This window comes from Corvus moneduloides, chromosome 4, assembly GCF_009650955.1.
Source record: "Corvus moneduloides isolate bCorMon1 chromosome 4, bCorMon1.pri, whole genome shotgun sequence".
Lineage (NCBI taxonomy): Eukaryota > Metazoa > Chordata > Aves > Passeriformes > Corvidae > Corvus > Corvus moneduloides.
The window spans coordinates 34,801,654-34,821,319 of record NC_045479.1 but is presented as its reverse complement, the minus strand read 5'-3'; the positions used below and the strand labels follow the sequence as shown (position 1 = coordinate 34,821,319).

At 36.1% G+C, this 19,666-nt stretch overlaps 1 protein-coding gene across 10 annotated transcripts in view; it reads right to left on the bottom strand.

The window, feature by feature from the left end:
• The window catches only part of PPFIA2 (PTPRF interacting protein alpha 2), a 296,305-nt gene that overhangs the window by 43,964 nt on the left and 232,675 nt on the right, over positions 1–19,666 (bottom strand). For all 10 annotated transcript variants that reach the window (XM_032105306.1, XM_032105297.1, XM_032105298.1 and 7 more), the window contains 8 exons: positions 19,459–19,593; positions 10,507–10,590; positions 10,021–10,152; positions 9,029–9,091; positions 6,991–7,082; positions 4,447–4,582; positions 3,749–3,969; positions 768–1,005 (listed from right to left, as the gene is read on the bottom strand). In XM_032105306.1, the coding sequence (XP_031961197.1) occupies positions 768–1,005; positions 3,749–3,969; positions 4,447–4,582; positions 6,991–7,082; positions 9,029–9,091; positions 10,021–10,152; positions 10,507–10,590; positions 19,459–19,593 (1,101 nt within the window). The remainder of the gene's footprint in view (positions 1–767; positions 1,006–3,748; positions 3,970–4,446; positions 4,583–6,990; positions 7,083–9,028; positions 9,092–10,020; positions 10,153–10,506; positions 10,591–19,458; positions 19,594–19,666) is intronic.

Here is a 19,666-nt window from a genome sequence, read left to right as displayed (position 1 = left end):
CTTAAATATTTTGACACATACCATCTTCAGATATTTGACAGATGTACTGTTTCTTTTTGTCTAGGATCAAAATTAAATTCGTTGTAAATCCCTTTCCAAATCGAACCAGACATTTTTGAATGCGTCCTCAAAGGCACAGCAATGTTAGAAATTCTTTGCATGGTAATTTCATGGTGGCTTGATGTCTATGTGTGAGCTGCTTGTAATGTTGAAATATATCAGTTAAATGAATTACTAGAAACCAAAGAACTTATTTCAAGTGCGTGATATATGGTCATGAAGAATGCACAAAAATGCTGCAAGTATAAAAGAGTATACCAAATATAAAAGTACATCCAAACGATCACATATAATAAGTAGTGGAATGTTTTAATATCTTCTAGGCATTTCCTGGAAGTTTAAACTCAGAAATAGGTCCACAGACTATTGTGTAATAACTGTATCACTTAAGAATTTTCCATTAGTAAACATTTTTTACATATAAGTAATTCCAGTGATCAATACTGTTTCTTATTAATTCCATGGCCTGTGTGCTGAAGGCCCTTGGTAATCCTATCACTGTGTCCCTGGTGAATCATGCAATGCTCAAAACCACTATAACAAAGCCCAAAGACACCTAATGTCCATATTCTAGAGAATTTGCTATCTGTATGGATGATGAAGATGTGAATGAAGAATTAGAGAGATGAACCAGTCATACAGTGAAAAGATTAAGTACTTGATACAAGAAATATCACATCGACTACTGTCACCACAAGGTGTCTTACCAGCGTCATAACCCCCATTCTGTCCATCTCCCTGGCTGGACTGCGAGGGGTGAGTTTGGGAGTTGAGTGTCCGCTGGGAGGAGATGAGCTTGCAAGTGACGATGCTGTCACTGAGCCAGTAATGGAGGTACCTTGGTGGACTCTGGCTAGATTTAAGCCTTCCAGACTCACGCTGGCCACTCTGTTCTCTATCTCTTCAGCACGCAATTCTGTTGACTCCTTCTCTTCTTGGATTAACCTTATTCAATAAAAGAAGAATGCTCTTGTTGTATTTGCCTCTTCATATCCCCAGAGCAAAACTAAAAACCATTTCCTTTCAAATGAGATTTGAAAGTAAGAGAAAACAAAGATGAATATCATAGATAATTAAAAAATACCCTTTCCAACATTATTTTCCTAATCACCAGAGCAACCAAATGATTTTTCTCAATTCCTCCATTCACAAAGCCTGTTTGAAGAATGCGTCCAGCAGCAAGACTTGATGTACGACATTTCAGGAATATTGGTTCCTATGCAAAGGAGCCAGAATAGGGCAGGGGGGTTTACAATCCAATTTACCATAGATAACTAATTCCAAGCTTAGGTTGGCTTCATCTGATTATCTTTTGCTAAATCACAAAGTTAAGGGTCAAATGAAATTGGACCTTTAAGAAGGGAATTGCTAAAATAATCCATATTAATAAAAAAAAGAACATGCAAAACAAATTGTCTGTTTTACCCCTACAGTTTGATGAACAAATGATAGCTGCTTCTAAAGCACTGTGTTTTTAAGTGAATTTCGTTAAAATAGCTTTCTTCTTAGCAACCCATATAAACTTCTTAAACATCTATCATCTCAACGGTATGCTTCCATTGGGTTCTTTAGCTTTGTTTTTTAATTGTGATTGCACCTAGAATGGAAAAATGTCTTTAAAATAAAATATTTGTTTATAAGTCTTTTGCCCATAAACCCGTGTTAGGAGTAGTCTTTTTTTGCAAAGAGAAGGAAATATTATGAGGGATCAATGTTAAATGAGAGAATACAAAGTTTGGGGAGGCTGAAACTGTGAACCAGACTTTTCTGAGTGAAATGAAGCAAGTACAATGAATAAAACCATAATACATTGAAAATAGAAATCTAAAAATTCCTGTGCTGTGATAAATCTTCTTCTCTAACATCCATTTCAGAATTTGTATAAAACACCTACAATTCTTTTTGAAATAATGCAGGGCAGAAACTTAAAGGCCAATAATATTTTGAAAGGGAATTATAAAAACTTTTTTTTTTTCATTTTAGTAATCTTAATCCTGAATTATCTTGTATAATAAAACAAATCTAAAGCAAAATACATTTTTAATCTCTTTGATACCTTAAAAAATTTGATAAACCCTTATAGTGCTTGTCAATTAAAAAAACCCAAAACAAACCAAGAAAACATGAAATGCAGTACAGTTTATAAGACTATCCTTGTAGAATGATTTTTGCTGAACCATATTAAAAAAATACAAAATTACATACTTGGTCCTTTTATAATGGTTGCTATTACAATTAAAGCCTATACTTCAATATAAGATTAGCAGTTGAGGAAATAAACTACTCTCAGTAGACTTCCAGTAAAAATGGCTGTATAAAAGGTGCACCCTTACTTCCCTTTTGAGGTAAAACTCTACCCAACTCCTGAGTCAAGATCCTGGGTTAAGTAAAACAGTAATCAGATCGCTGTGGCACAAATAATATCCCACTATGTCATCTGCACGTACAGTTCCTTGTGAAAACCCTTTACTGTATTTTTGTTAAATTGAAAAAAGACTAGTATTGTTTAAAAACAAATATAAATGTTGCATCTACAGCTTCCTGAACTGACCACAGTGCTGACTTCTTTATAACAACAGAAAATATGGATAAGGTTCTCTCTTTTATGTACACTCTTTTAAGGAGATTTACCTTCCCAACACCAGAATATTTCTTTGACTGTATCTTGACAGGTGTGGGAAAAGGTTTGAGAAAACAGGAGCGTTATCCTATCTGAAAGAACACATTCTGGGACAGCAAAAAATGCAAAGCTCTAGATTTATAACAAAAATTTTTCCCTGAAAAGTTACTCAAATTCAAGATATTCCAATAGAGTTCTTCCTTTAAAGTAACCTTGATCAGAGAATGATTATCTTTTGCCAAATCAGTCTGTCTTGCTTTGATTATATTTCTAACCACAGTATTTCTGTTTATAGTATTACCAGAAAGTCCCTAACACAGTTACTAACATTTCCTTCATCTCCTTCTAGAAAAACAGTCACTAATGAGAGGATGTTTTTCACACACCAAGCTTTTTTTAAAGTTGCCCTTCCTGAAAAGCATGTCAGAATGCTTCAAGCTTAAAATATGGTTTCATTTATAAAAGTCACTTAAACACGCCATTTGATTCTCTACCACTCCATTAAATTTGCACAGATATTTTTAAGATACCTTCTATTCATTACCTATTTCCAAACATATAATCCAACTTGGAGCATGAAAAATCATATTCTGTGTCTACAGAGAAAATCAAAACCATGTCTTAGAAAACACAGCTTACATTAGATTTAACATAGGGATAATTACCAGAAGAAAGCATGAAGAGCACTGAAACAAAATATTTCTGATAGGAGGTTGTTACTGAATAAATGGAGTCATGCATAACAGTGAAAAAGATCTTGAAAAGAGGACTGTGAACAGCAATATGTGAAATCTTCCATGTATTAGCCTCCTCTAACTCACTTCTCTTCAAATGGCCAACAGTTCTTCACTTGGAAAGTTTTTTGAAAGACATTTCTATGATTAGGAAAGAAAGACTCAGTTGTTACCTTCACATAATCAATACCCTCCTCTGGAAAGCAGACACACCATCAATCCTCTAAATGAACAAGTTGTTTCCTAACTGTCATGAGTTGTACCTGAACTCAAGCATTAAAGGAAGCTTGAAGCTGTAATCATAAGTGAATCCCAGCTAGTTCAGGCTACATACCTAATTTCTTTATTGATTGCATCTAGCTGCTCCTGAAGCATCATGGCCAGAGTCTGGGCATCGGAATGGCCACTTGGTGACAGCAGGTCCATGGAGCTGAAAAGTGTTTCTCTATCATCATCGTCGATGTCAGACATCTCAGTGTCACTCTCAAATGGATGACTGCTCAGAACACCGATCTGCTGCGTCCTATTCCACTCATGATCGCCAAGTGATTTTACCTGAGCAGGAATTAGGACATATATGGTTTATGTCAGGGAAAACTGCAAAGCCAAACTTCAGGAAAAATGGGAAAGGAAAGCAACTAACATTTCAAAATACTTATTCAATTATTAGCACTCCATTAATGCTCACAATATTACTGCAAATAGCATAAAATATTTTCACATAATTGTAACTTAGGTATACAATTACTATCAGGAAAATTTATAGAAAAAGACATTCTGGAAAGACAAATAATCAAGTATGTTTGAACTTCGATGTCTAAACTTCAACATTTTCTGCCTTCATTTTAGTACAACAGTACTCTGAGCAGATATAGAAGAAACCCTGCTCTATGGGTTGGGTTTTCTTGTTCGGTAGATTGCTTTTTCTGCTGCTGGTTTTTTTCCTGGAAGAAAACCCCACAAACTGTAAGCTTAACAGCCTCAAATACATTCTCTTTTCAGGGAATATATCAGAAGAAGTTGGGGGTTAACCTTTGGTTCATCTCTGCGTACTCCCATCCGGCCTCTTCTAGGTCGCCTTATCACTTTAGTTGACCGATAGTCAGACTGGCTATCCACCAGTGAGCCCACTGAGTACCTCAGCTCTGTTGATGTATCCAGGTGAGGTCTATAAACAGAATTACATAAGTGGACTGAGAGAGTAATAGGAATAACAACAACAATCCAATGACTTTCAGTCTAGGAACACTGATTTCGTTTTTTAAACAAATTTTTAGCTATCACATAATAAATGAGAAAACCACATCACAAAACATAATTTAACAGTGAAAAAGTGAAATCCTTGTGTGAGAAAATTAAGGGAGAAACCAAACAATAAAACCTCTTATTTTTTAAAATGAAAGCTGTACATAGAAATACTTATCATCCAAAACTTTAAAAAGAAAAAGCACATTTCAGGATAATTAGACCTGGCAGCTGAATGTACTATCCTGTATATTCAGAAATATGCCTGAGGTTACTCTAAGCATGTTACATGTTCATGAGTGAGCATATCAATAATGCTTTCCTGCTGTAAGTCTGTGCTCTACATTATGAAAATATTAGTGAACTGACCTGTGATATTTAACATTGGTTAGGTATTACTAATCTTTATTTGATGACACTTTTCAGAGATTTAACCCCCAACTTTTCCTATACACCTGGTAAGTCCTGGGATATTGCAGTGAGGCATATACAGGATAACTCCAGCACATCTTTTCTGGTTTACAAACAGTGGTCCCTGACCTCTCTGTCCTTAGTCAAACAGCAGCACCAAAAGTTCACTGCATGGTGCAATAAAAGCATCCTAAGCATGGGCTGTGTAACCAAGTCAGAAGAGCAAAGGCTCCATGCACCATTTGAAAATTCAACCACAGAAGTAGAGACCTCAACAGCTTCTGTTTCTTAACACACATTAACAGCAATTTCCACATAACAATATATGAATAACATGATCACAGTCAAAAAAAGAAATGTAACAAAAAATCCCCATAGGGCAGTGACTGTTTTTATCTTCTGTGCACAGTAATTTCTCTCAATAGAACTTTGTTCTGATAATCAATAATATTTGGCAGTTGTGAAGCAAGTTAGCAGGAAAAAAGAAATAGTCCAGGTTCCAGTCTCTAGCTGTAGATATTCATCTGCTGACCAGCTTCATTATCTTCCAGAAAGCACAAACTCCAGCCAATGCAGAATTGAATATAGGCTGAGAATAGGAAGTATTTAATGCTCAGAGCTTGCTGTGCCTGAGAGAGCTGGGAGCTTCATGAGGTGAGGTTACAGAAGGGAAAGTATATTGTTTAGCGGAACCTGCTGAATTCCCAAGATATTTAGATAGCTTATCAAGTTCAAACAGCCCTTTGACAAGGACTAATCAGCTCCTGCTTACAGAGCACAAGCTAATGATACTCATCTACCCTGCAAGAAAAGCTGCAGCTCCTGAAGAACAGCTGCTCCAAAACCAAAGCTGCTGTTTGTTCCAGCAGTTCAGTAGCCTGTATCCCTGCAAGCACTTTAAAAAAAAAACTGTTGTGTGCCTGTAGTCACATTCCCAAGGGAGCAAAATTTCAAAAAGTTACAAGCATCACATTCTGAATTTCATGGGCTTACACTTCTCTACATGTAGAAAAATATTATTCCAAGAAATAATAAAAGGTTGAGGGAGAAACCATGTCCAGGTACTGAACAAGATGTATGAGGACATCAATGGGCAGGCAATAGCTGATGGAAGAAAAAAACCCTATTGAACAAGGGTAACTTTAGATAAATACAGTGCTCCCAATTTAGTCTTGGTCCATGAGCTTTGTCTGGAAGGTATGCTGTCAGGTTTTAAAAATTAACATGTTGCCTGTTATGAAAACAGCACATGGCACACAATTATCAATAGAGCAATAATTTAATCTCAAGGGACACTTTTAAGCAAGAAGTTCTTTCTAGAATGATAAATTCTTTTCAGCTGTTAGTGGTTATTTTTATGGCATTTGTCTCACTATTCTTCCCATAATTGATTTTCCATCAAAAGAGGCACAATAATTAATGTCTGGTTATGATGTTTTCAGATCTCTCTGAATAATGTCTTCACATTTAGCTGAAGTTCTGTGGTCTTTTGCTACACACTAAGTACAGCTGAGTGATGCCTTGCTAATGAAGAAAAAGAAAAGATATTATTTATAGAATAAATATAATCATAAATATGGCGGTCAGTTTCAGTATTAAAGAAGATAATTTCAAATTTATTTTTAAAGTCTGGGAAAAAAGTTGTGTATTTGGGTACAATTTTCAAAACATTTCATAATTTGAAAGACTTTCTTTAATCTCTGTAATATTTTGGTGTATAGTCACTGATATAAGGCCCTGTTTACTGATGAAAGAAGTGAAATGCAACAGTAATAATAACTGCACAGATTTTACATTTTTAAAGACATACACGATTACATTTATGTGTGGTTTGAACACATCCCTGCTGTAAATTCTTGCCACTTACATTTGTGTTCTATTTCAACTTAAAGTGATAAAACTTTTGTCACAAAATATTACCTTGACAAGGTGGGCTCTATTAAAGAACCAGTCCTCAGTTTCATTTGATCCAGTTCAGACCTCAGTTTCTCAATTTCTTCGGCAAGTCTTTCCTGGAAATAAAAAGAGTAAGATATACTTACATGTGATACAAAATGCATTTACTTTATGAGATATTGTTCTCATAAATTTAAACAAGTAAGGAAAGATACATTGAATGTAACACTGACTATAATAAGAAAAGGAAGCTCATTTAACTCTCATTACTGTTAACGAGATGTACACATCAAGAGGAGGTGGTATAGCACTCTGCCGTTTCATCATTGCCCGGAAGTGCTGGAAGGACAAGTTTGTCCTTGAAACTTATATTTTTCCTCCTATAAAGCCAGGCACAGCTCATCATGTGACACACCGTTTGCCCTTTAGAGAGCAAGATTAACAGTTGGACTCAATGATCTCCAAGATCATCTTTTCCAACCTATATTTTTTTAGATACTATGAGATGGCATATTGGCCTTTATATTTACTGACAGAGACACAGACTTAGAGAGAAGTGCATTTTAGATGACTTGAACTGCAGCGAAATGTCTCGCTCTTGTTGATTTGATGGAACTCTAGTATGATGGGCTGCTGGTAAAAAATGACAGTTTGCCACAGAAACTGGATTTTTGGAACTAACTAAAAAACCCCTATTTTTTACAGCTACCACTAGGGAAAACGGCACTGTTCCCAAATTCTACATATAATTGTTATCTACTAATAAAGTGAAATCAAAGAATTTTAAAACAAATTAAGAACGAATATGGGATGAAGATGTAACACTGCTGTTCCTAGAGTTTAAAATGTTCAGTATTACAAAATACTAGGAAGGATAAGAATCTGAGCTTAAGTAGCATCAGTTTCAGTGAGTATTATTACTGAATTATATTATTATAATATAATTACTGAAATAGCATTATAGTATTTTTAAAATATTTCTTGGCTGAACAAAATTACTGAGATGACTGATACTCTATTTGTAACACTTGCCAGTTACTTAGCGATTATTAGTATCTGGTGTTATGTCCATCTATTTGAAATGGCTTCATCAGTTTCTTCATCAAAATGAAACAAGTAATCCCTTCAAAAGCGGGACACTTAGAAGATCCACGGTCAGAACCTGCAGTGGCAGGACAAGGGATAATGGCTTTAAACTGAAAGAGGGTAGGTTTTAGATATCAGGCAGAAATTCTTTACGATGATGGTGGTGAGGCACTGGAACAGGTTGTCCTTTTGGGTACTTGAATCTTGCTGCCTTTCTACAGGTTATCTAAATGTAGATGAAAATAAAAATTTTTTGAATAGATACCTCTTCTGTTATTTTTCTCAAAGGTCTTGACTTTGGATGCCATATGATATATTTATATTATCATAGAAAGGAGATGTATTTTTAAAATTCTTTACAATTGCTTTCAAATGGATTTAATACATTGTAAAAACACTTCTGTGAATCTGAATGCAAATACATTTGTGTATCCTACTGTGCTCAAGGCAGGAATAACTTCAAACCAAAATCCTGGTATCTGGGACTGGAAGCAATATTTATAATCAATTTGACTGATTCACTAAACAGCACTAGGGGTTAATTTGCAAGAAATGAAGAAAGGTCACTTTCAGCTATATTTAGCATAATGCCACTGCACCTGTTAAGAAGAATTGCATCAAATAAAAAAATTACATTCTTCACTATGAAAGTGCAACCAGTTACGCATACATCTCTGTTAAACAAGACTTTTTCAGAATTAAAACTGATAGAAGAAAAACTCCAGAGCCAATGAAATCAATATGAATTTTGGTATTTAATTCCTGAGGCTAGGATATCAACCATGAACTTAGCTCAGAACAACTGTCAGAGACCTTCTAAGGCTATTTATGGCATCTGGGTGATTAAAGAAATTCTCATTTGTGTCAGGAAGATTTTTCATAAAAGCTGGAGAATTAATATACCATAAGCATATTTCCAAATAATAATCATACGTCTTTTGATAAAAACAGATGAAATCACAGTATTTTACAGTACCTTGTCATGTAAGGACTCTTCCAGATTTTTCCTGAAACTTTCAGATTCTTGAATCAAAACATTCTAGAAATAAAAAGATGGGAAAAAATAATCAGAAAAGAAATTAGACATATGTTAATAGATCAGATATCACTATATACATGTACAATTTTACAAAGTTCACATAAATTTGACTTCAAATTAAAATTATTTAATGCTTCAGTTGGATTATATATTAAATTTTAAATGCTGGCAAGAATTCAAACACGTAGGACCATGTGTTTTCTAGATCAGCAAAAACTTTGCATCTTGGTTCAACTAAGCAACTGCCTCATTCTTACACAACCAATTCTCCCTATTTCTTCTTTTGGCAAGGCTATTTCTCGCTCCATTCCACATTTTGTTTCAATGATATAAACCAGAAATACATCATCTGAGAAGTTCTGAAATACCCTTCTGAAATACACTGAAAGATTCACCTAAGATCAGACAAAGGTGAATAAGTAAAAGAGGGAGGGATTAAGGAGGGAAAATACAAAGGTCAGTGGCTTTAAATTTTGCAGCCCACATTGTCTCACATCATGGAAAACCTGTAAATGACATTCTCTCTTCAAGGCTAGATGCTCCTTCTCCTGTGGGGACAGCATTTTACTCTTCCCAGAGAAGTGAGGTGAAATCAGCAGGTTAAAACACAGAAATGACAGCACATCTAAAACCTGTAATTCCTCAGTTCTCATCCACTTTTTCTCACTGCCTCATGCACCCCATTACACAATGGTCTTTTACAAGCTCTTCAGTAGGCTCTTGGCTGATAAATCCGTGACTAAAAATATTCAGCATATTCACAGCTCTTCTGGAAAGACTCTTGAGCCCACTCTTGAATTAAGAGTCGAACGTGTAAGCTGGACCACATTTGTGGTAATAAATCAGCATGATACCTACATCCTGATAAAAGTAGAACATACAGAGAAATCTTTATTAAGTTGAACTTTTTACTTCTGTTTGTACTGTACCTTTTCTTCAAGTGCTGCCATTCTCTCTTTCAAGTGTAGTTGCAGACGCTCATTGGATTCTGTCAAAAGTCTGTCTACAGTATCCGATAATCTTTTGTTGTGCTCCTCGTTCATTTTTTCTCTTTGCCTTGCCTTTAATGTAGAATAGAAGAGACAGATTGGTAGGGTCCAAAATTAACTAGTAGACTTGTATCATTAAAAAATTAAAAAAAAAAAAGGTAACTGTAACAATCTAAAAGAATTCCGTAGGAAATACAATTACAGTTACTGATTAATGTACATCCATTTTTGTAACAGCAGAATGTTTTCAACTCTGCAACTAGATGTAAACTAGTATATTAAGATGGTGAAGTAAAGAAGGAAAATGCTGCCATCACTGCTACAAATAAAACATTTACAGTTAGGTAGGTTTGGGTGCTGGAGTACATAATGTAGCACTGTACTGGCAAATGAAAAGTTCATACAAGCTGTTTGCAATACACATACTCTTTGAAGTTCCTGATTCTTCTCTTCAAGTTGAGCTTCTAAGTGTCTCATACGTTCCTCAATGTTTCCATGCCTTTCTTCTGCCTGTAAAAAAATAGAAAGTCTTTCTATAATTTAGGTGGCTTAAGAAGTTTTTTTCTCAGTAAAGTTTAAACAAAACATAAAGCAAGCTACTACTAACTGCAAACTTAGTTTTCCAAAAATAAACTTTATTTAAACAGGCAGCTGAACAGCATTGCTTGAAATGTGTCAGCTACAAAGGCCTGTTACATCCAAGCATCAGCAAAACATTGGAGTTATTTATGAGCAATGAAATCAGCCAAATGTAACATGCAGACTGTGCATGGTTTGAACACAAACCTGCCATCGTAAAATTGTAAGCTCCTGAAGCACTGAACTGCACGATGGTTGATTATCAATTAAAAAAAAAAAGTTAAAGAAAATGAAAACAAATCAGATGGATTCTATTTAGCAATAGAAAGTAAAGTCCAGTAGGACTACCTTCCTACGTATGGAGATCATTTCTTGTAGTTTAGCTTCCATAACATATTGATAATCATCAGATGAGGTAGAAGAGGTTGGATCAGACTAACAAGTCAAGGAAAAGGAGAGGGACAAAATTGAAAAATCAGAACTAAAGACACTGACACTGAACAGAACACAGCACAGAATGCTTAAAAGAAAAGTGTGACTGAAAGTTTAATTCTTTTAACTGACAGACTTTTACATGGAATAAACTACACTGATACTTGGTGAATAAGATGCAGTTGATGTGGAGAAACTGAAAATAATGGAATGCTAAAGAAGCTATCAACCTACACATGGAGGTTCAAGGTTAGTGATGGCTGGCTGATGACACATTACTACAGAGTGGATTCAAAGCGATACTGTCTAATGTTGTTTCTCTCTTTTTTTTTTTTTTTTTTTTAAATTTGTAAACTGAACACCAGAACCGGGCTCTCAGAAGCCAACATCAGAAATTCCTGTATAATTCTTCTACCATTTTCTAGGAATGATTACAATGCATAAATACTAAGTAATGGATTCGGTCATTTACACCACTATGCAATGCCATGGTACATTCCCTAATTTCTAGAAAAGAGATAGAATGTCAAAAGAGACAAGGCTCAAGCTTTCATATGCCATTTTAGAATACACTACATAAGGCCTTTCATCCAAATAAACAATACAGTTTTCATCCCTTTGAAAAGATCCACCCTGGTGGACCTCTTTGTAAGGTCAAGGTCATCAGATAAAAGAAGAACCTATAAATAAAAATTCATTAATAATAATGGAAAGTTATTACTGAGTATAGAAATGGTAATCCAACCAAAGACACTACTATTTCTGACAGAAGTTGACCTTAATTAGGTCATTTTAGGCAAAACATGAATATTCATGCTATTGTCATATCAAACAAGTCTATGTTATTATTCAAAAATTTTAAAAGCCCTTTAAAAAAGGGAAAGGCTATATTGGTTTTGTTGCTATGGAAACAGGAATGTGCATAAGGCGTATGGAGAGTGCTACTGATGACTGAGTTGTGAGCTCGCGCTTGTCAAATGCTATTTCACTCTGTCAGATTTACTCTCAAAAAGACATCTGAACTCCATCTTCAGATGAGCAAACTTTAATATACACAAGAAATACTAATTTTACAGCTGTATTTTTAGAGACTATTTTTCATATGCTGATCTACTAATGATTTATCAGATTAATTAGGAATAGATATCAAAGTAATGCCAGATGTTCATAATAACTTAAAATTACCCATAACTTAAACTCAGTAGCATTATCAGGACCAAAAGATCATACAGAAAGCAATCCTGTGATCTAGTCATTTATAAATATAAACTGCAGTTTTTGATATGAAGACATTCACATGAGAAAATTCTGTTTTGTATAAATATGAGAATACTGCTTAATTTTGAAGACCAGTGGTATTCTTTCCACAGTATATTCATAAAACTCAGATTCTTGCAAAATTTAAGAGAAAGTCTTTGTAATTAAACTCATTTAATAAGTGCAGTTCTTGTTTCTGATCATGAAGCAGGCATATTGTGATGTACTTGAACTTATTAGCTGAAACTCTTTTGTCTATTTAGTACAACTTCGACCAGCAACAACACTTCTATGATGTTTTTTAACTTATTTCTCAGTTTTATGTATCAGTTGGTTTCAGCATACAAGTGCAAATGCATCGCTTCCTCTCCCAACTGCGTAATTAGAAAAATAGGGTTGAAAAATTTAAGTCCCTGTGACTGCACAACAGACATCTTTCCACAGAGTGACCAAGTTTTATCCTGCTCTGTAGAATATAGAATTTTCCCCTTTTTGAGTCCTGGCTGCAGTACTGGTTCAAGGCCTTCCCTTAATGCATTTCCAAGGGTCATGAGATGACTTGAAATCATCAAAGCTCTGAGAAGATTTAAGTAATTCTACCTCTTTTGAAGCCATTTTCGTAGAGGGAGATATAGTACCCACTGGGGGCACCTTCCTACAAAATTAAAATCCTTAGAAGCTTCATTAGCTGACTGTGAGACTTAAAAGCAAGTTGCTTAAACTTCACTGCTTCCATACACTTAATTGCAGCTTAATGAAAATATGAAGATAACCAAAGCAAAACCTCTAGGTTCAAAGGGATCTCATTCAAATCCTCTGAAATGTGGTGCTGCCAGCCATAACCTGCCCTTGAAAAGACAGTCTGTCTAGTTAGCTGTATAATTTACCTTTTTTTTCAAACAAAAATGTAAATTTTTCAGTCCAAACCATGCCATAGTACCTTATCCTTCTAGCAGATCTTTTCAATGCAGAAAATAATTGTGGTGTTAGGTCTAACAATTGTTGGGGAGAAGAGAAGGAATGAAATTATTGTCAGAATTATGTATGTTATCTGAATTCTTATATAAATATTCTTGAAAGAACATGATGTTCTCTTAAGATTCTTATAGGTACATGTTACTTCATAACTTCCAGCTGCTTTAATAATTCAGCGAGGTGTATGTTTAAGCTATATGTAAATCTTCTTGTGTTATAGTTTTCAGTTATTTCATTAGAATACTAAAATTTTCATATGTAGATCCTAGATAAAAAAGTCTTCCTGAATGTGTCTCAGAGTACCTGCACTTTGCATTTCATCATAAAAGGAAACATCTACCTTTACATCTCTTTGGTAGAACAGAGAAACTTGAAACTTAATTAAAATTCAATATGCCTTAGAATCAAAACAAATGTCATTATTCTAAACACTGCAAATGTGTTAGAATATTTTATATTTCCTTTATGTATCATTTGTTCTGAAAGTGTTATTCTGTATTACTCTAAAAGGACCAAATTATTTTATAGCCAAGAGAATCAATAGTTAGGCTCAAGGGCTTGTCTGGCAGAGAGCAAGCACAGGTGCACAGACTTAGTACCTACTCTAGGCTCTAATGCTGCTTAGGGATTCTTAACCACTGGTTATTATGTGCCAACTGCAGGAGCAGCCCCCTGCAGCAGGGATGGGGATCAAAAGGGCAGATAGAAACACATGTATGTACTCCTATCTTCTCTGACTTGCAGAAACCCACCTGCAGACAAAGAGCTCCAGTAACCAGTGGCCCCAGCTAGAACACACTCCCAAAATGAGGGTTTCAACAGCTCCCATTGCCCTTTACACTGAGGAAGGCCCCCAACCTAGGTCTCAAAGAGACCCCTCCAAACAAAAAACCCCTGTAGCAAGTCAGCTGTTAGCTAAGAGATTTTCAAGTCCTACCTTAAGGACTTCCCCAGGCCATGCTCTTAGGATTGGTATACCTGTGGCAGTTACACTTTTTTGTTGTTCATGCATCTTAGTCAGACCCAGAGATTATCACTGGAATAAGGTCTTTGAGAGAACTGGCAGCCTACCATAAAAATATTGAATGTCTCCATCTCAGCCTTGTAGTTTGATGCACAAGGCAGAGGTTGAGACACCAGTGCTTGTCATGTTTCTGTAGCAGAATTTTGGCACACATGAGACAGAACAGACAACTGTGGACTCTGAGGTTCTTAAAGAAAAGCTGGATTTCTTCCAAATTGTTTTACTAAGAGTTAACTGAGGTAAAAACTGTGAAGTAGAGCTACTTGCTTGGCAGCCCCTACATTCTTTCTTCAATATAAGACTTGCATGACTGTTTGCTCCTACTCAGTACAGGAGGAGTAATAAGACACCTTGTGTGGTATTCAGCAACTAGCATTTAAAGCATTTAGCCAGAACATTCAGTTATAAATAGATTCAGGAAATCATGCATCTTAAACTGGATTAAAAATATATGGACAAAAACTAATGATGTCTGACCCCTACGAGAAACCAGCACGAGTCTAAATGTTCACTTTGCACTCTGCATGCCATGGAGTAGCCAGCACAAGGCAGTAACAGGCAGGAAAACTCTGCATCGAGGGAATACCAAAGCAGCTTGTGTGACCTCTAACCCTGTTAAAATTCTGCTGGTGCTCCTGCTGCTAATGCACCCACAAAAAAAGGTGTTGCTTCCACATCATCTGTTACTGATCCACTGCACATTTTCTAGGTCTTTGTATCTTAGCTGAAAAGAAAGAAATCCAATTTCAGATGCAGAAATCACTTGTATAACATAGGTGTCAGAATTCTTTTCCTTGTGCTGAGCTGCAGGAACAAATCTGAACTTTTCTAGTGGTAAAAGCAATTTCCCCAGCTTTGAGACCTTGACTTTTGAATACCTGCACTATCCAGATTTTCTACTGGCATCTTATGGTACACATTCTTTAGTCTATCCTTGGAATAAGGGAGTTATTCACAAAGAAAGAATGCATTATTGAACTGAGCTATGAAGTTGAAGGTGAAAATAGGTGGTCATGGTGACAGAGCTGCAACAGCTCACAAAGTTATCAGCTACTTGCTCACATGCTCACATCTAACCTCTTACCAATGTGAAAAAATGAATTGGCTTCGGTGTCCTCTTTTTCTAAACCCCAACATTTCAGTCACTAGATAGTCACGCATTCTTTCCCCTCCTTCGTTTTCCCACTACCTTCTGTACCTCTTAAGTTTAGTATGCAACTCCTTCAATTTAGCTTTGTCAAATTTGCTTCTTTCATTTCTTCCTCCTATTGGGGCAAAATCTCCCAAGAAAAGGGAAACATAATAAGAGGGGTGTTTTGAGAAGACAGGAATGTGTTGTAAATGTGAAATTTTCTTTGGCTTCCCTCCCCTTCGAAGATTTATATTTTTATTAGCCTGTAAGAGGATTTATCAACTTCCTTCTCCACGTAACACAACATCATGTCTCTCTCTCTTGTTCTCAGAGAGCTTTCCGTATGAAACACGTCCGCTCCTCGCAGGGGAACTTCCTTCTCTTTGCATTCTTTTCATGGCAGATATTCTCCTTTTACTTGTTTTGCAAATTCTTCCCTGCTTAAAGCAAACCACATCCACACACTGGCACAAAACAAGCATTATGTCCCACTTGCCTCCAACTCTCAAGTCATTTTTTATCACCTTTAAAATTAACTGAAGGTGTTACTATGCTAAATGTAGTTTATTATGACATGGCTTCCTCTTCTCCATCTCAGTGTTTCTCTTATGCAGCTGAAAAGCATGGCTGGTATTTCTGGTGACCTGCATACAGGAAGGATGGAGTGAAATGCTCACTGTTGTCTTGTGATCAGAGAAGTGACTTGGTACCTCTGCTGCACAAGCACCCAGGGGTGAAGGACTACTAGTGGGAGTGAGTGAATGGAAGTAGGTGGATGCTGGCTGGCTCTCCTAGACCCCTCCTTGAACACATGCAAGGAGAAACTGTGTTTGACAGACTAACCATCTGAAGATTCTGGATGCTCCAATGTCTGCCCCTTCTGAGGAAAATAAACATTTTGTGGGATAAAGAAAGGTTAATACAGGAGGGAGGTTCTTTCTACTAGGAACTGCCTCTTCTCCAGGGCAGGCAAACAGATCAATACTGTGAGAGTGAGTAGAAGGCGGCTCAATGAGTCATGGGAATCTGAATCTTGGGATACATGCTGAGAGCTGTGCTACTTGTCATGACCAGACAGATACCAGTGTGATGGCCAGGCAGGACAGCACAGAATATGGGATCATGCTGTTCCAGGTTAGTCTGCCACAGGCTGACTAACCCTCCAGGTGCTCACCCAATGGGCAGAACACAGTGAAAACAAAGCCAAAGTTCAAATGATTCAGGTAAATTTACAGGTACTTATCCAAGATCACTGTATAGTCCAAATTTTTGGAAGTTCACTCCTTATGAACTAATTTGGGCATGGAAAAGTAGCAGAAAGACATATCACTAGCTTATATACATAAAAAAGGAAAACCAACTAATTTAAAAAACTGACACCATAGAAAGATCACAATCTATATCCTTCTTTTGCAGAATCCCAACCCAAATTTATTATGAGCAAGAATATAAAAAATTTAATGCAGAACTGCAACATGCATCTTTTAAATCTATGGGGGTGGTGGTGGTAGGGAAATAATCACAGCCAAATCCAGAACATATTTGTTCTGGTTTATCTCCATATGTCTTTATCTCCCCAATCAGTCTTATATTTTACCCATAGTGAAGCACATAACCCGTATTAGTTTCCTTTAAAATACATATAAAGCATGTTAGGCTTAACTCACCTCTTCCATACAATTGTAACCCCATTAATCTCAGAGAAGCCACTTTCACTGAGATAGTACTAAAGGAAGGCAAATGAGTTTCGACTTTTTTTTTAAGCACAATAGTAGCTGATTTGCAGGCTCATCTTTCACTTAATATACATAGACACTGCACTGATCACATAGCTCAGGTAGGCAGACTCCAGGGATTCTGCAGCCAGATAATTTGAGTCCTACAGACAGCATGTATGTTGGCATAAAGTCCAGCCAAGGCAAAATTAATCAAACATTATTCAGCCCCTTAGGTAGGTCTTGCAGCTGTCAGTGAATAGCTGACCACACCAACTAGCTAACTTAAAACTACTTAAGTAAGCTGCAGTGATTACTGAGTTGTCCTTGGTTCAGAGCCACATTTATCTGATCCATGAAAAGTAATGGACTTTAAACTTCAGAGCTGTCAAACCAGCACTTTAATAAGCTCTACAGTTTGAAAAGACATTATATACAAGTTACATAAACCACAGGCTTATTTAGCCTATTGGCCAAATTATGACATTCTTCTTCATGTCACGTATTCCAAGGCAGCACAATTTTAACTGAAATACATGTCTTCAGTTTTTCATGTAATCACTGAGAAATGAACAGAACCAGCATTATAACCTCACATACTTCTCAGAGTTTCCCACTTGGCAAAAACTTTGATCAAATATATCCAAGTGAAATGGGGTGGAGCATCAGCTCTGTTCACAGCTCTCTAACCACATCCCATGAAATAATGTAAGAAGACAAACGGAGATGTATATTGCAGCTTTATGGTCACAATAACAACGGTATCTCATGGAAGTCCCTGAGTGTTCTGCATGGTTGAAATGGGATTTCTTCTTACAATGTTTGTCATTAATATATGTTCAAGGAAAAATGCAGTGGCAAAAAAAGACATGCTTGAGACTGCCAAATACTTACTGGTGGCTAATTGCTGGAGAACTTATTCAGGAAAAATCCTCTTAAAATAGAAAACAGTATTTTTAAGCTACTGAGGGCATTAGAATATATGATTATATGCTGAATCAGAAACAATTGGGAAAAAAAAAGTTAAAATGCCAAGGGATTGCTGTTATGTGCACCTGAGTTTTTATTAAAATTCAATGAAATTTATTTGGTATTTCATGTAGCTCTTGCTGATTCTTCTTGCCTTCCTCCCCCCACCGCCTCCCCCAATTTTCAGTCTTTCTTTTAGATTTGCACCCATTCATACAAACCTAAAGTGACAGCACAAACCCTTGATTACTGAATAATAATCTTGCCTTAAAGAAAACCCCACACATATCCTCCCCAAAATCTTCCTTTTTCTGTTTCTACTTGACTAAATTACTTAAAAAAATCAGACTTTATTAATGTGATGCTCAGCATTTAAGGCTTCACTAAAATGGAAAATCATAAAAACTGAAAAAGTCCATCAAATTTAAAAATAGCTCAGCACATAAATAGTTAGAAACATTCCTTGGCAATAGAAAAAGGAAAATTTAGATAAATCAGAATTATCTATAATACAGCCTCTTAAATGCATTTTCCTTTGTCTGATTTTAAGAGATTAAGAGTAAACCTCATTATATGTCTTTATGAAGCTGGTAAAACTTGAGCTATAGTATTAACTGCATGCACACCTGAAAGCATTAGAGGCCAAATATAAAAAACGCTATGGAAAATTTATCTTTATCTTCTTATTCCTCTGCAAGATAGCAGCCATATAATAAATTTATCAGAAAAAACAGTTTGAAATCTGCTCAAGCTTTCACATTTTTCTTTGCATATATATGATACAAAGAATCATTCACAGCAAACCTTGTAGCATGTACTGCAAGTTGTCTTCATTTGTGTTGCGCAAATAATCCCACCTGCCGCCAGGATTTGATTTTATAGCACTTATTGCAATAAAACTAGATGTTGTTTCTATACGTGGTGAATGAAAACATCCAGAAGAACTAAGTACCTGTAGGAAAGGGACTTCCCTCACTGCCTACCCTTAAATTAGAAACTCTTATACAGTAAAGTGAGTCCTCCTAGAGCAAGTAATGCTCAAATGTATTGCAAATACATTACTCCTTTGTAAATATGGCCTAGGCTAACTTACAGATAGCTACTTTTCCTGTCGCCAAAATGCTAAGAATTACAAACATGGCACTTAAACCAGTCCTGTGCCCATACTTATCTGGAAACATTTTCTTCTTCCAAATCGGCTGGATGCTACCTTTGTTTTGTCCTTGAGGTGAGGAATCAGGTTGCAAATCAGTGTTAAACAATGGGGCTTCTGAAATGAGCCTATTTCTCAGTACCTTAGTCAAAGCTGCAATTCTCTGAGCCAGTTCAGCCTCCACTTCAGGTAAGGTTTCAGCTTTCCTCATCGTCTGCTGCAGCTTCTGCTCAGCCAGCTCGAGACGCTCTTGCAGCTGTCTGTTTTTGTCTTCCAACTGAAGGCCAAAGATAGATAAACAAGAATAAAAAATAAAAATCAACATTAGGAATTTTCCTTCCCTTTCTAAA